The 16,570-nt window shown below is 40.4% G+C and overlaps 2 protein-coding genes across 17 annotated transcripts in view; one reads left to right on the forward strand and one right to left on the reverse strand.

Moving 5' to 3' along the window:
• DOCK7 (dedicator of cytokinesis 7) overlaps window positions 1-16,570 on the reverse strand; it is a 98,706-nt gene that overhangs the window by 49,102 nt on the left and 33,034 nt on the right. For all 16 annotated transcript variants that reach the window (XM_048062223.2, XM_048062222.2, XM_048062219.2 and 13 more), the window contains exons 11-14: window positions 15,451-15,616; window positions 14,663-14,805; window positions 12,347-12,440; window positions 10,556-10,718 (exon numbers count right to left, since the gene is read on the reverse strand). In XM_048062223.2, coding sequence (XP_047918180.1) covers window positions 10,556-10,718; window positions 12,347-12,440; window positions 14,663-14,805; window positions 15,451-15,616 — 566 coding nt within the window. The remainder of the gene's footprint in view (window positions 1-10,555; window positions 10,719-12,346; window positions 12,441-14,662; window positions 14,806-15,450; window positions 15,617-16,570) is intronic.
• Window positions 71-10,519, forward strand: ANGPTL3 (angiopoietin like 3). Its single transcript, XM_013176202.3, has 7 exons — window positions 71-724; window positions 1,716-1,826; window positions 2,676-2,793; window positions 3,518-3,631; window positions 4,746-4,841; window positions 6,639-6,911; window positions 8,219-10,519. Exons 1-7 carry the CDS (start codon window positions 113-115, stop codon window positions 8,398-8,400), a joined length of 1,506 nt encoding a protein of 501 aa, XP_013031656.3. The 5' UTR covers window positions 71-112; the 3' UTR covers window positions 8,401-10,519.

Consider the following 16,570-nt stretch of genomic DNA (forward strand, 5'->3'; position numbering starts at 1 on the left):
GCAACGTGCCCGGCTCTCAGGTTTCCCAGGTATCAACCTAGATTCGAGAGGGGTTACATTCGTTCAAATACACACAGTTTAATGATCAACTCGCCGGTCTGCCTCTTCTAAAATGAAGAGGAGTATATATAGATTAAATTCTTCAACCCAGAACAGCCACACAGTGAAAACTATTAGGAAAAGTCTCTGCATCCTGAACAACCAAAGCGTAACAGGAGCAGAAATCATGAAAATCATTCTTATCTTTCTATTCATTGCCCCACTCGCTCTCTCAGCTAGAGCTGAGAAGGACTTTTCTGCCCTTGATTCAGCTGCATCTCCTGAGACAAAATCAAGATTTGCCATGCTAGATGATGTACGAATCTTAGCCAATGGACTCCTCCAGCTTGGGCACGGTCTTAAAGACTTTGTGCATAAGACAAAGGGGCAGATGAACGACATTTTTCAAAAACTTTACATTTTTGATAAGTCCTTTTATGAGCTCTCACTGCAAACCAGTGAAATCAAAGAAGAAGAAGAACTACTCCGACAAACTACTGCCAGACTGCAAATCAACAACGAAGAGATAAAGAATCTCTCGCAGGAGATGAATCTGAAGATTGAAGACCTCATACAAAACAAAATCCAGCTGCAAGAGAAGGTGTGGGGACTGGAGGACAAAGTCACTAAGTTGGCCATTACCCAGCCTACAGTGCAAGAGACAAATGAAATTTCTTCACTCAAAGTAAGTAAATTTGTAAGAACCCCTGACACACAAAGCCAAAATAAATCGTAATGCTATCATTGGTAGTTATACAATAGAAGCTCATCTTTTCCCTGCACCCTCACTGGAGTTCTATTGTGTATTTTGAGAAATAAATCACTGCAATAACCATATAAGAATCAGTGTTGTAATTTGACAAGTGGTTTATTTTACAGTATAATTCCCCAGTGAAATCAGTGAGAAAATGGTGAAGTGATAAGGCTCTGTATCTTTTTCAGTTTTTGCAAATATGTTTTTAAAAAAAATCCGTAATTATAATGAGGAAAAAAAATCAGGAAAATTATCTGATTACCAAGTCCAGAGCTTCTTATGTCATCAGCTCACTACAAATCAATGCACTAGGAATTGTCTGCTCAGCACAGAAGCAGGAAGTTTAAACTGATGGATATTTGTAGTGCCTGTAGGGACCATCCAGGACCAAAGAATTGTGTAGGTGTTAATAGACTTAATGCAAATACCTGGAAATATGTAGGTGGGTACAAGGTTTCCTATGGAAAAGGAAGAATTAACTGTGTTCTGTAAAAGCATGGGAGAAAACACTGGCTATTCATGTCAGAGCAGAAAGCTGAATCCTGATCTTCCAAATCCCAAGCTAATACCCTAAACACGGGGCATCATTCCTTTTTTTGTCAGTGCCATATATTTAGTTTGAATCAAGAACCAGCTTCACAGAATGTAATTGCACATGAAAATGGAAGGAAAATAACAATAGAAGTCTATGAAGTTGCCAGTAGTTTGCCTCAAAAAAGGATCAAAAAAGGCTGGGTGTTCATTTCAAAGGCAAAGAACTTTGCACCTTTAGAGGAAAAGCAGAAAGTCCTGTGGAAAAGGCAATGTTAAATGGTTTGTGCCTCTCAGCACTGCCCCTGTGATGAGTTACTGAGGAAGTGCCCCTGTGAAGGCCTTTTGCTGCCCCTAACCACAACCCCCCTCCCTCCCTCTCTGTCCTCAGGCTTTTGTGGAGCGGCAGGACAACCATATCAAGCAGCTTCTCAAAATCGTGGAGGACCAGCACGCACAGCTCGACAAACAGCACAACCAAATCATGGAGCTGGAGGACAAGGTACAGTAACCATCGCATCTCTCTTTTCTGAATCTGTTGCCTCTCATAACGCTGAAGGAGTTAATGTCCCACCATTCATTCCGGTCAGCCATCCCTGTTTCATATTTTGGGAGTGCAGAGGAGGCTATAAGCAATTTTGACCACAAACAGGGACCTTTTTCGATGAAAGACTGCTGTGCTGCCAGGCTGGGGGCTGTGGCTAGAGCACACAACTGAGGACGCAGCTCCAAAGCACTGTCGATCAGTACCAGGCTGCTCTATTTCCTGACTGCTATTTTTCTTTTTTTTTATTATTATTATTATCTATCCTATTATTCTTGTTCCCTTGGTCTTCTAAGCATCATTACTTTCTATCTCCTTCTTCTTTCCCAATATTCGCTTCAACAGGGAGCCATGTGCTGCAGCTCAACATGTGTAACCGGAACGCTGGGTATAACTGACGTGCCCATATTTAATTTATTCCTAAGAGGAGGCTATAAAGGGAAAATGCCTTTTATAAAAAGAACTGTGGGTTCTGTGCTCTTAGATGTCGGTATTATTCGTCTAAGTGATGTCACCTGAGGAAATAAGTTAAATCTGTTTGCCCATTAAGGTGTACCTCGTGAGAACTGGTCATTTACTCACCTCATGAATCCTGGGTTGTCTGAGCAGTCAAACAGCTGCCGTACATACACTTGAAATCCACCAGTGTGGTTCTCAAGTTATTTTTATGTCATAAGTTGGCTATTTTAAAGGGTTATGTTCATATAAAAAAATTACTCTCTGCGTGACATTGCTCAGTTTGATACATGAACCTCATAATTTCAGAGCCTTGGGAAATTAACAGTCTGTAATTACACTTCTTCCCAGCTGAACCACATAGAGCTCCAGGAACTCGCAGAGAATTCCTTCACTGGGGAGCACACAGAACCAGAGGCCACCCCCTTTTTTGTGCACAACTCCACAGCTGTAACATACAAATATGAAGGTGAGACCATATGCCTTAACCGCGACTATACAATACAGTGCTTTTAGTTTTTAGTAGACAGAGACCAAAAGCAAAATGCTTTTATGTTATATACAGTGCTGTTGGAAGGAGCTGGATTTTCTGCTTTGGAAAATGCCATAATCTGTTTAGCCACACTGTACGTATATGTGTGTCTGGGGTGGCACACAGAAACAATATCCAATAATGCCATAATCCTGGCCTCAATCTTCAGCCTCCATTCACCCCATGTAAACACATGCCGTGGCGATCCTCTCGCTGGCACTTGCTGATGCCTGTCTTAGAGAGTATGAACAGAGAACTAACTTACTTCAGCTCATTTCAGGATCTGGTAAAGCTTTCTTTAAAGCTGAGATGCATTTCTGAACTGCAGCACTGGGAACAGTATTAACTGGGAAATTTATGAGGGATGGGAAAGTCCATTTGCCAAAGCCCAGTCTTAAGCCTTACACATTTTCCAAAATTATCTGAACTGAAACCTTGCCAAACTTAAATGTAGGTGGTCCAATATATATACAACTTGACAGCTGTTCTACCATGCCCAAAAGTTTGCCCATTTCATGACCTTTATTGAGATAATGACCAAAAAGATTGTTCCAGGTTTTGTGTTGGCTCTACTCAATAGAATAATTCAAGTCACAAAGCTGAATTAAAACTTACCACATCCAAAACAGGGTTTCTAATTGTCTGCTGTTTGCTTTCCTAGGTGCTGCTCCTGACTGCACTGCTCTCTACAACAGCGGCATTCAGACCAGTGGCACTTACACTATTAAGCCCAATGGCTCAGAAGCTTTCGACGTCTACTGTGAAGCAAAATTTGGTAAGACAGCTGTGCTAGCACAGTCTAATTTTCACATAAGTAGTTTCTTACAAGCCAAAAAGCCATGTCTCATCCCAAAGTACACAAGCACTTATCATGTCATGTGTATCCTCTTCTCTTACTGTTCTGTATGTGCTTTGAGCACTTTCCTTTCTCCTAAAGTCCCCACAACACTGCCTTTTTAAAGTTACCTGCTGTTTATACTGAGGAAAGTACTTTCAGTCATGTGATATTTATTACATATATTCATACTATTAATATTCTTATTAATATGTATGCAATTAATATTAAGCGTATTGATATTAAAAACGTCAAGCCCCTTTAGTTATAAAGAATTAAAATGGCGATTATGAACGCCACTACATTGCAACCATGATGTAACATTTCCTAATTAAAGCAAATAATAAACACCTTAGCAAAATTTTGTTTGACAGCGTGGATTGGTGCTTATGACTGAGATACAGCAAACTAACCCAAAGAGGTGAGTCCTGGAGACAGGATTCCTGCATCGTGTTTGGGTGAGGCTGCAGCTACAGACCAGACGCACCCAGAATCGCCACAGACCAAATGCACAGCACCTACCCAAGCTCTACCTTTGTAAGAAACCCATTTGGCTGTTTCCTTTGCCGCTGCCCAGAGGCCACATGTAGTTTGGCCAGCTGACTGTTCCCCCGTTTTGGCACCCTGCAGTGCTGCTCCGTCCTCTCCAGCTTCCCCATACGGCTCCTCGCCGCAGCTGGCTGGGAACACGCTGCTGCAAACGTGACAGGGCGATGGGATACGTTTGGATGTGTACACAGAGCGGCGTGGGCTTGCCCTGTGCAAAACCCTTTGCTTACATTTGTTGAAATTTGTTAAACAAGGTTGTCATGACCTGGTCAGGAGCAGGATCTCAGCCGTCCTAGCCAGCCGTGGCCTCCAACACTTCAAACCTTGTCTGGAGTTGTGCTCCCAGCAGTCAAACACCACCAGCTAAAGGCAGGCAGCAGAAGGGCAGCCACAGCAGCACCGTCTGTGTGTCAGGGGCTGGTGGACTCTGTTATGCTGAATTTTCTCCCCAGTACTTTAAATACTTAAGCCAGGTTTGTGACTTATTTCCTCTTTGCATCTGCAGGCACTTCCTGGACCGTAATCCAGAACCGAGTGGACGGATCACTAGATTTCAACCAAACCTGGGATGCCTATGCAAAGGGTTTTGGTGATCTCAATGGTAAAAATGCTTCTTTTGCTTTCTTTGCTTTGTCTAAATTGATTTGAGAAGCTGAATTTTCTCAGAAGGGTGTTCACATGAGAGCAGACATAACCTACAGACAAATCTAAGCAGCTTGCCTCATTAGTGGAATGCCAGAAAGTGCTTGCCAGAAAGTTTAATTTAGTAAAATTCTCCAAGACACATTTTCAAACATGTCTAGAAACTTTTGCTGAATCATGTCTGAATCAGAGCGTTCTGAATGCTATTTTAGCTATTGAGATTTTATTATTTACAGAAGTACCCCACAATGCTTTGAAGCTACACAAACACAGTATCTCACCAAGGTGCTTTCACTACTTTCTCTCAGCCCTTCTGCAACCACGTTTCCCTTAGAACCACCACCTAATTTGTCTTTTTTTTTTTTCTCTTTTTTTCCTCCAACAGCGCCTGCAGCTGCAGGTGCTCCCTTACACAACCACCTCCAGCTCCCCACGTGGTGCCCAATGTCCTCACCTGGCTGGCCAGGCTGAGGCAACACCCACATTTACCTGTTAATCATCAACCCCAAAGAAGTTTCTATCACCAAGAGCTGCCTACCAGCCTCCCTACTCAGAGCATTTTCCTTGTTTTTCTCTTACAGTGAAATGAGTCCACTTTAGTTTAGAAAGTATTTTGACTTTCTAGGCACAGCAGAGATTAAAATTTCACCATTTTAGGACAGTAGCTCACAACTGAGGTTGACTTTTACCCACATAGTTCGTTTGATCGTATTGAATGCTGTGGTTGCCCCTTTATTGGCCTCCAATTCCCATATATTAAACCAACATGAGGCCACATCTTTTCAGTGTCAGATAGAGTTTGCAGAGGATGGCATTATGCTCAGCTACGTACTGGTTGGTTCGGTGCTGCATGCTCTAAGGTGAGAAAACACCAGGCTACTGTTCCACACCTGTAAATTGTGGGGGTGTTTGACTCCTCTTGTCCTCTATTACTTTATATGCCACCTGCACGTGTGGCATTCAGATTCAGCTGTACTATTTCTACATGGGGCAATCACCTATCGTGCTCTGACACCAGTGGCTCTGATAATGAGTTACTTAATGAGTATAATTTATGAAGCAATTAATCAAGAATTATAGCAAAAGAAAAATGCTCAGGTTAAATTCACTCTGTATACAAGGGGATCGAAACCTCAGGTTAGTTTTGCAGTTCTTTTGTTAAAAAACAACGATTGCAATTAGGTTTTATGTATGTCATTTGCTTCATTTGTCACACGGTTCCAATCATGCGTGTTTTAAATGTCTTGAGCTCCCACCCAGAGTTTCACAAGAGGTGGGAGAAGCTCCAGTTCATTTATATCTCTAGCTTTTATTGATCACTAGTGTGCAATTAAGAAGAGGTAAACAAAAAGAATGTAGCAGGAGACCTCTGAAAAGATCAACAGTTCCCAAGGCTCATATTATTGATTTAATTAAAGCAATGAATAAATCCTTTTAAATACTATATTTTCACATATACCAACCACAGGTTATCTGTAAAAACAAATTCAATAGCAGGGGGAGCGATGTGGGTTTTTAGGGAAAGTTTAGCACCTTTCCCCACTAACTCTCTGCCTGGTAACTTCTGTCCCCAAATCCTCACCTCTGGCATCTCTTAATTCTCACATTGCACTGCTTACTTAAATACACGTTTTCAAATGATGATATTTTAAAGGTGAATGAGTTACCTGAGGTATGGGTTAGATATTTGAAAAACATGATAAATGTTTCTTTAAAGGCTCCATGTTCACGTTATCTGTTTACTATGACTTTGCAGAGGAATTCTGGCTAGGCCTGAACAAGACCTATTCCATTACTCAACAAGGGGACTACATCTTACGGATCGAGCTGCAGGACTGGAAAGATAATAAACGTTACATCGAGTACGCATTCGACCTGAAAGGCCCAGAGACAGACTACACGCTTCAGCTTTCACGGATCTCTGGGAGCATCCCCAACGCGCTGCCGGAGCAGACAGAGCTGCGGTTCTCAACTGCAGACCATGACATGGCCGTAATAAACAACTTCAACTGCCCAGAAAACTATCTAGGTATCAGTATGCCGGCCGGGTACGCTGAAATGGCCCTCTCCTTGTTAAGTGAAGGATGGTAGCATGCTTTAGTGGGTGGTTACCGGTATTTGCTTGACTTTAGAAACATAAAGGGAGGGTAGCAGCATCTTTGTCGTTGCAGGAAAGAACAGATGTTTTTTGTTGAGTCCTACAACGAGGCATCATCTTTCTGTTTTATAGAAGGCAAAACTAAAGCATGGTGAGGCTGTGTAAATGACCAGCATTAGAAACAGAACTAGCAGCATCAGCTGAAACAAACTCTTGGGCAGAGATTCTGAGCTCTAAAGTAAAGGGCAGGCCCTCCTCCAAGGCCTGTTCTGGGAGGGCAGCCTAGGTTGGATTGTTTCATCCCCTCTTGCAAAAAAAAAAAGAGAAGAAAAACTGACTCTTGGCTCCATTTTGACTACAAGCCGAAAGTTCAGAATGATGGTGAGTTTCCATTCAAAGACAGATTTTAGCTGTTTGTCAACAGTATATGCTACAATCACTCTCAAAAGAGGAAGAAAGAAGCGAGGCTGAGGACATTTCTCCTTAATGATAATGTGATTAAAATCAAAGAATGTAGGAACCCTTTAATGAAGCTTTTATGTTTTGCCACTTTATAGCAAAAAGCAAACAATGCAAAAAGCAATTAATCATTAAACTACAGGATACAGAACTGCCCGCCAGGCACCTACTTAGTGCAGCAAACATTTTGTACATGTCATTCTCAGCTTGAATACTGCTATGTCTGAAACAATGCTGAGCATGTTACACAGCTCTAACGACCACAAAGCAGATGGGCAATGACTTCCAAAGTGCTAGACTTTCATATTTAGCACAATAGTCATGGCCAGGCCTTTGCCAGCAGAACTGAGCTTACAATTCAAGCTCGTGGTTAAGGACATGGCCAATAAAAAAAAATTAACTGTTTAAAAAAGGCTCTTCAGCCTCCAGATGCAGAGATTTACCTGTTTCTACTTGAGAAAAGCATCAGGAAATCAGGAAGTCTGTTGGGCAGGGTCTCAGGAAACGTGAAAGTGTGGAGGTAACCTCCCAAGTGTCCCAATTCAGTGGCAGCATTTGTGCATGCCGTTTTCTGTGCAGCACCACTTTTATGTGAAGCTGACAGTAACAGGTAGCACAACATTTCTGTGGTGGCCTTCAAGTGGCAAGTGTAAGTGGGTTTATGTGCAAGCAACATTTCATTTGGGTATAGTGGGTGATTGTCACTTTTGCCGGAAATGGCCTAAAAGAGATTTGTGTTGCAAATAGGGTACAACTGACATTACAATCTTTTTCCTTAGGAGGCTGGTGGCACAGTGAATGCGAGGAAACCAATCTTAATGGGAAATACGTCGCTCCAAGGTCAAAAGGAAGACTAGACAGAAGAAAAGGCTTATACTGGAAGCCTAAGAAAGGAAGATACTACTTGCTCAAGTCAACCAAAATAATGATACACCCGACAGATCTAAAGAGCTTTGACTGAATGCTTAACCTGACGCACGTGAAGTCAGAACATATACACCGAACACTGCTACATCAGAGAAATTCATGTTATGTTTAGTAACAGGTGCATATCCAAATCCATACACTGTATGGTGTATTCTCCAATGACATAAACCCTAAGGCATATGTGATGGTCTTACCATATGTTTGGTGAGTATTCTCCTTCACCCTAGCCCAAATGTCAACCTGCTATAAATTAAGTAGAGTTTTACCTCCCCAGGATCAAACCCTAATGCCTAGGAATCGGCTGCCTGTTCACGTATTAGATAATATTGCTTGGGAGAAAGGGTTTTCAGGATGTTGCATTTGTCTCTGGGTTGTTTAGGAGGGAACAGGAAAAGTGCTTCAGCAAATATAAAGGGCTGGCAAAATGCTACAGAAGACATTTAGTTGTTAATTTGTAGGAAAAAGAAGAAATTCTGTTTCATAAAGTGACTGATTTGTTGTTTGGTTCATGTTATTGTTGTGGAATGTTTCTGTGGGCAAAAAAAGATGAGTAACTCCCCATTTTAGGGACTTGCGTATTTCCAAACAAACTTTCAGTGGTGTAGGTCAGGCTGATCTATGCTGAAGCACTGTACTCACGCAGCTGTGGATGTGTACACACACATCAAGTAAGCTGGAGCACAGACCTAATCTTTCAGATATCACACTTCAAAGAATAGCTTAAGAACCATGTTTACAAACTGAAACTTAAGGGCTAAGCTTCAAAGCTTTCTGAAATGAGTAAGAGATGGTTTCTTCTCATCTGGAATGGATTTAGTCCCACCCCTTTGTGACCTTTTAGTATAGCTCACTGAGAAATGAAATGAAAGACCAAGTGAGCACATGACCAAACATCTTTCAAATAGAGACCAGCTGAGTAACCTGTGCCTGGGGGTAACTCCAATGGAGTCAATGGTGCCATCCAATGAACCCCATAGGCAAAACCCATGCGACAGTGCTGGTCCTGCTCTTGAGGACACATTCACATTTGGTTAACTTCAGCTGCAGAAGGCAGCCTCCGAGGCAGTAAGACTGTTGATGTGCTTGCAGGTGGCTTGCTGCAGAAGTGTTTGATGACAGAGACACCAATTCTGCAGTTATATTGAGTCATATTGACTTGTATATTTTATATAACCCTTGTACAGTACAGATTTTTTATCTCCACATTTGCAACCATACAAAAGTGGTCTTAACTTGTAATTTGTCAGTGAAACAACTATGAATAGAATGTGCTAATCACAAAGAAACTGCAAAAAATACTGTTACTTCTTATGGATTTATCGCAAAGAAGAGAATACATAGTGCTGCTTATTTGTACTGATGTATTTTGTGCTGCTTAATTCCCTGTCTAACCTCTACCACAAATAAATAAATAAATCTTCTGAAAAGACATGAGATGTGGAACTTGAATAAACTCTTTCTTGTAAGCTTTGTTTTTTAAGAATCTGGTCTGTATTTATCCAGTTTTTATGACAAGAAGTAACTGATTTTGTAAGTTGGTGAAATTACTCAACTGAAGATGAAGGCAATGACATTCAGAAGTGTATTATCTTCAATGATACTGCGAAAAAACTTTAAATTAATAGAGGAAAAGTAATAAAAAGAAATCTACTCCCTACCTACACTTAGTTATAGAAAGGTTGTTGTTTTCTGAAATGCTTAAAAAAATATTCTTCTAGATCTTCGTATTTTTTCTAAAGCATTGTAAACAAGGAAATTTCCTTTAAATCAAAATGTAAATATGAATGGGATTACGCATTTTCTACATTTTTATCCCCCATTGTAAAGACAAAAATAAGCCACTTAAAGTGCCAGAAAGCAGTAAAACTGGTAAGAGAATGCTGGTTTTAGCACACAGAAAAAAATTAAAACCTAGGCAAATTCGAAGACAATTCAACTAAATTCCACTTTGAACTTTGCAAGACAGAGAAACCTCTCTCATGTCCCTGTTCATAGCCAAGTTTTACACAACCGTGTTCATCCCTAGACAACTGTGAATTTTCTGCTATGTCAGTCTGGACCCTTTCTGTCTCTCTGGCACAGCAGATCTACTGATGCAGCAAGTTTTGCAACAAACCAGATGATAAGATACGAATTTTTGGACCTGCCAATCTCAGGCTCTGAAATGTGAGATGTATTTCAAAACTAACCTGTACGTGGTATTTGGAACGTAGACATCCCTGGCAGGAAACTCCAGGATTTCTCTTGTAGGTCTAACTCTGCTGTCTGGGTAAAGTTTGACTTGCAGCAACTCTGGAGTTAGACAGTAATGGGGATTCTCTGGAGCTGGAGATATGTCTATCTTTAATTGAGCTGTAAGAAGAAAATGGTGTAATTATAATAAATATAAATTAAATATACATCAATAAAGCTTATTCATGCTTTCTTTCTTTAGGTTAATATCCCATATATTAATTTCATAAATAAACAAGTGATAAATTACAGCCAATATGGATTTTTTAAATACAAGTAATAGTGAACGAAACTGATATCTAGGATGATCAGAGTACCAGCTAGTAACAACCAGCAGAAAAGAGGTATCTTTAATCTCAAATGCTGTTCTCATAGGCAGGTTGGGGAAATACAGTCTCTAATGCTACTAACTCAACTAGCACTAAAAACAATATTCAAAATCTCATCAGGAATCTTGCCTATCAAACTGAAAGGATATATCAGAAGTTGCTGAAACCTAATCTGCAACAAGATTTTTGAATATTTTCCTTAGCAAGTCAGCTGACAGTACTGACAGCACGCATTATTGGTGGATATCACTGAGGTTGGAATGACTGTGAAAATTTGGAGGACAGAAGAAGTGGAGAAATGGCATCAAATGATGAAGGTGAAACTCAATATAAGAGTGAAGGGCTTGCATTAAGGAGACACCACTCATACAGATATAGATATTAAAAAAAATGGTATGGATTAGGTCTGTAGAAAAGTGCTGTTTGACAACAGTGACAAAAAGCCAACATCCAGAAGAAAGCTACAACCGCTACAGAATCACAGAATATCCTTAGCTGGAAGGGACCCACACGGATAACTGAGTACAACTCATCCTAGGATATATTAGTGCAGTTTCATGTGTAAGACACTGGAGACAAATTTCTCTGCTTTGCTTGGTATAGAGGAGGTCTCAGAAGGAAGAGCGTACCCTGTTTAGAGCACCATGCTTGAAGAAAAGCATGGTTAGATTAAAGAAGCTCAGGAACAGAGTAACTAAACCACAAGCAATTTTAAAATCACAAACTTTATCAAAGGGCTGAAAAAAAACCCTGAGTGGTTAGTCTACTACAAAATGGACATGAGTAAAAGTGAACTAGTAACAGTATTCAGGTATTTGAAAGGTTGTGATAACTGCCCTGAGGGCAGGACAGACCATAATCTGGTTACTTTTCAGAAAGATAATCTTAGAAAGTTTTCTTAATACCTAATCTCACCAGAGAGACACGGGAGTGCTGGGAGAGATAATCTACGGAAGCAGCAGAATTGCTGTCAATGGAGATTTTAAAGAGCAGGTTAAGTAAATATTGTCAGAAATAGCATAGGTCAGGGACTGGTGATGTTTCAATGCTGGCATGCTGGTGTTTCTATTTTTCTTTCTCAAACAGGAGATGAAATCTGTTCCTACTAACCAAGTGATAACCAGCAAAGAGACCTCCTCTCAGCTGGAGAGTAGCGTTTTACTCAGGGAAAGATAGGCTCCTCAGCACCTGCTAGGTTTGCTTCGGGGTTTGTATCCCCTTCTCACAGATGCTACTCAGCGTGGCAAAGCTGCATTTGAACATCAGTGAAAAAAACTGCCAAAATGCCACCTCTAGGATTGCTGTCAACAACTTCCCAGGTTTTCTTTCATCTACTTGCTTATAAGAATTGGGTGGCAATTAGGAAGGACTAACTTAACAACCTTAACGTGCATAAGCCAGAAAGATCTTGCTCAATACCTGTGATGGGTCTCAATCTCCGTAATACTGATGATGGCCGTCTCATATCAGCAAGGAACTTGTACAAATCTTCATCACTCAGGCGATCACCCTCCTGTTGGGTGTCAGGAAGAAAATGATTATCTACACAATCCTTGAGGACTGCAAGAGCATGAATAAGCCATCTGATACTGTAGTCTCCTCTGACATCAAAATGTACCTTCCCAGAACAAGGTGTTAACATTAACGTGCTAAATTACAGTTAATTTCTCCATCCCTTCTCCTTTCTTTTTTATCTTATTAATCATCGTGACAGCTGCAGGAACTTTTCAGTGAAAACCTTTTGTCTCCCCATCAATATTATCTTTTTTAAAACTGAGAATGGTTGTTAAAAGATTTCCCAAAAATATCCATTTTTTAGCAAGTATAATAGCTTGAAAAAATATCCATCATTCACATTGTGATCCTCCTTCCTTTTCCCCTGCCTTTTCTTTGGTACAAGTCTAAAACAGTCTTACTTGTCAAGAGGAGTGTTAATGAACAGTGGGAACTGGAAGGAGTTTGCTGTCAATCTTCCTTGTGCCACATTCTAGTAGCTCAAAATTTTGTTACAACACTATAGAAAATGTCACTTTGCCACCCTTTAGCTATCCAAAAGTAGAAGATACCCGATTATAAAGGTAATAAAACCCAATATGAAAGAAAAAGCAAATTGAAGGATAAAAATGCTCAGTAGTATTAAGTTAATCGTTCTCAAAGATACTAAAGGAAGGGAAGATAAAAAATAAAAGGTAAGAAGAATTAAAAACTTAAAATCTTAAATCAATGTGTAGCGATTTTTAAATAAGAATAAAACAAACTGTTTCAAAGTAGTCCAGAGAGAACAAAGTAAATATATATGCTTTTGTAGATCATTACTTATTTAATGACCACGTTTAAACTGATGTGTATTACAAAAAGGGCTGCAGAACAAGGCCAATGAATGGAATAGCTTCGTTAGCAATACTGTAATACTTTTTTCCCCTCACTTTCTAAGTTTTTGGTAAATACAAGACATAACTAGATTTTAACACCCTAAGTAAAAGGTACTTCCTGTACTGTTCTGTGTCACTGAGACCCCAAATATAACATTTGCAAACCCCAATTTCAGTCATACTGAGCTTCTTGAAAGCACTGAGCACAAGAGGCATGAGTCACCTTCCATTTACATGGTTTCCACCAGTATAACTTCATGCCCTGGATGACATTACTCCTTCTTTACACCAGTGAATTTAAGAGCAGACTTTGGATGGCTACCCACAGTGAAATTGGCAGGCAACCAAAACAATCAGAAAAAAGAGAGCTTAGTCAACTTGCAATATACAGAATACACATTTTTGTATTCCCAGTGATCAAGGAATCGGTCCAAAAAATATCTGGTTGTACACTATTAAATCCATTTTATACACAAAGGTGACATTCAAATAATAATTTTCCTTAACCAGATGTGGCATTAAGCAAACCTTAGAAAAAATTAATGAACTGAAACCATTTTCTAAGCTTAACTACAGATTTTACTCTATTTAATCATGTTTTCCACTGATTCTCAGGGAAATCCCAAGCTCTGGCTCAGGAGAGCTGCCACTCAGCAAAAAAGGCATGAGAAATGCCTTGTTTTCTTGGGCATCACTGGATGTGTCCAGGGAATTGATGCCAACCACAAATCACGTTGATGAAACTGTTTCTGAGCCTCCTGATGGTTCAAGAGGACTCTCTATCACCCAATGAAACTAAAGGAGTCAAGTGAACATCCTGATAGAGGCTATGCAACTCCTAGACGAGGACAAATATCTGGAATACTTTTTGTCACATACTAACCCCCGAAAGTTATCTTTGGCTTTTGTGCACCTGCTTCTATGAACATTTTGCCAAATATGCTTACCAAAAGTCCAAACTGTGATTTTTCCAGTGCACGTTAGAAAAATCTGGAGCAAAATAAACCGACATTCTTCTGGGGAGACCCATTTCTATGGGTTAGAATGGTTAACTCTCTGAGCCATAATGATGCTTCATCATTGAAGTCAAAAACAGCTAATAGTTTCAAGTTCTGTAATGTAATTATTCACAGTAAACTTCTTGAAAGAATCCATCAACCAACTGCGGACCTGCTGGTGGCAGGATAAGCACACAGTGTAATAAACCCACTGCATGTTGTTCAGAGGTATCTTGTGATGAGGGAGCAGACATTGCATGCACTGAAAGCATCACAAAGTACTCATTCAGGTCTAACCCAACTTCACATGATCAAATAACTCTGCCCAAGAAGCAACTTCCTAATTAGGCAGCTTCATACAATACCTGCTTAAAGAAGTTTGTCACTGTCAGAGTAGCTGGTCTAAAACTGGTCAAATTGCAAGCCTCGTCACCGCTTGTGGTTCTCTCTAACGAACGCCTCCCAACAATACTGGAATTCCGTCTCTCTGACCACGATCCTTTGCGTTCTTCAAAAAACAAAAAGGGAGAGAAATTAAAAAAGAAAAACAATTGTCCAAGAGCCTACCAAGCAGGATTTTCTACACAAGAAGATAGCTGCTGCCTTTGGAAATTATGCAATAAGCGTGATAGAAGAGGTGGTTATGCTAAGACAATCACACTCCTGAGGCATCAGGAGGCTATGAAGCACAGCTGACTACTTCTGCTCCTCTCACAGCAACCTCACCCCAGTGCCTTACTGCTATTATAAAAGTCTCTATCATCTGGAGATTTATGTATTTCTCTTGCTCTGAAAGATGATGAAGTTGGCAGTTTTGGGGATGCTGAAGAGCAGTTTCAGATGAGCCGTGTGGTTCACAAAGATTAATCCACTCCTTTGGAAAATGTTCATCAGCCTGTAACACTCTCTCAGTTAGAAGCCTGGTTTTAAATAATATAACAGATGGTTTGCTTGTAAAATCCTTGAAAGATAAATCCATTTGTTATGATGGACTTTGCTGTTTTATTTCAACCACGACCCAACACTATCAGAAGGCCTAGAGCAGGGGAGGGGAAGTGATAAAAGGAGCAACAGCAGACACAGTGCATGAAGCAAGACTTCAGTATACTCTGGATTTGACCACACTCCCTTATGCAGATGCCATATACTGTACCTCCTGTGCCAACTTCTACTTCTGTGGAATCTCTTTCCAAACTTCCAGCGCTACTCACAATGTTCATTAAATGAATGGCTGTCCAGGCAAAAGGCATTCGGTATTTGCCTAGTCTTTGGCAAAACTGTTCTGCCTGGCACTTCAGTTTTTCCAACTTCTCTTTATTCTGTGAAGAAAGTTTAAACCCAAACCATTAAAAAGAAAGGAATACAAACAAAGGTTCAGTTAGCAAAATCACTACGTAACAATGGCATCTGTTCTAGCTTGAAATGATTTTGTGCTTCGATCATGCCTTCTAGAGGAAGATCACTATTATACAAACAGTCTTCTGCTTCACTACACTGCCATCAGGCCAACAGTACCAGGTACAGGACAGCCTGACCGTCAGAGCAGCTGACTTTATGCTCTTCAGCTTCCTGAGCAGCCTGTCAAATCCCAGTGAGCTCATCTGGCCCACTGCTCTTTCAAGAAAAACTGAATTTTACTCTGCGAGATCTGAAATGGCCTCCCTTAATCAGGTGCTCAGATCATCTGGAATTGCTTGGGAAGCAGAAAACATTCCTCAAAGAAGCAGTACCATACTCATGTTATTGAGAAAAAGAGGATACAAAAGGACTTTGCCATGATTCTGCATTTTAAACAGCAAATTTTTGCTTCAGAAAGGCTGCTCTCTACAGTCCTTTAAAAAGCCCACAGACAGGGAGCTGGATAACAGACAGCTCTGCTACCTGCATTCTTCTCGCATGTTCAGCACATGCTTATGCACCTTGCTGCGAAGGAGACCTCGCAAAATCAACCTTCTAACCTACATTTCCAAGCATCCTGCAAAGCCAACTCCAAAATTTCACGTAAGCACATTCCAACTTGTCAATCACAGGAAACATAGGGGTTTTTACTTCTGTTATCTAAACACTTCAGGTGGAAGATAGCCATTTTTCACATTTTGGTGCAGTGACGTAAAGACAGAGATAGACAAAAAATGTTAGCTTCTTCAGCTAGAAATACATTAGAACTTTAGGAACCACAACTTTGTCAGCACTTTGGGGCAGGCCCATGCCATCCACTGCACTCTAGAGGACAATGTGCAAATTGCTGAAGACAAGAATTAAAGGAGCATTGT

The sequence above is a fragment of the Anser cygnoides genome, chromosome 8 (genome assembly GCF_040182565.1).
Source record: "Anser cygnoides isolate HZ-2024a breed goose chromosome 8, Taihu_goose_T2T_genome, whole genome shotgun sequence".
Taxonomy (NCBI): domain Eukaryota; kingdom Metazoa; phylum Chordata; class Aves; order Anseriformes; family Anatidae; genus Anser; species Anser cygnoides.

Excerpts from the sequence above, each read along its gene's own strand:
- ANGPTL3 (XM_013176202.3), top strand. The coding sequence starts at position 113 with ATGAAGAGGAGTATATATAGATTAAATTCTTCAACCCAGAACAGCCAC. Across the intron at positions 3,632-4,745 it reads CTACTGTGAAGCAAAATTTG|GCACTTCCTGGACCGTAATC; the intron begins GTAAGACAGCTG and ends TTGCATCTGCAG. Across the intron at positions 6,912-8,218 it reads CTGCCCAGAAAACTATCTAG|GAGGCTGGTGGCACAGTGAA; the intron begins GTATCAGTATGC and ends CTTTTTCCTTAG.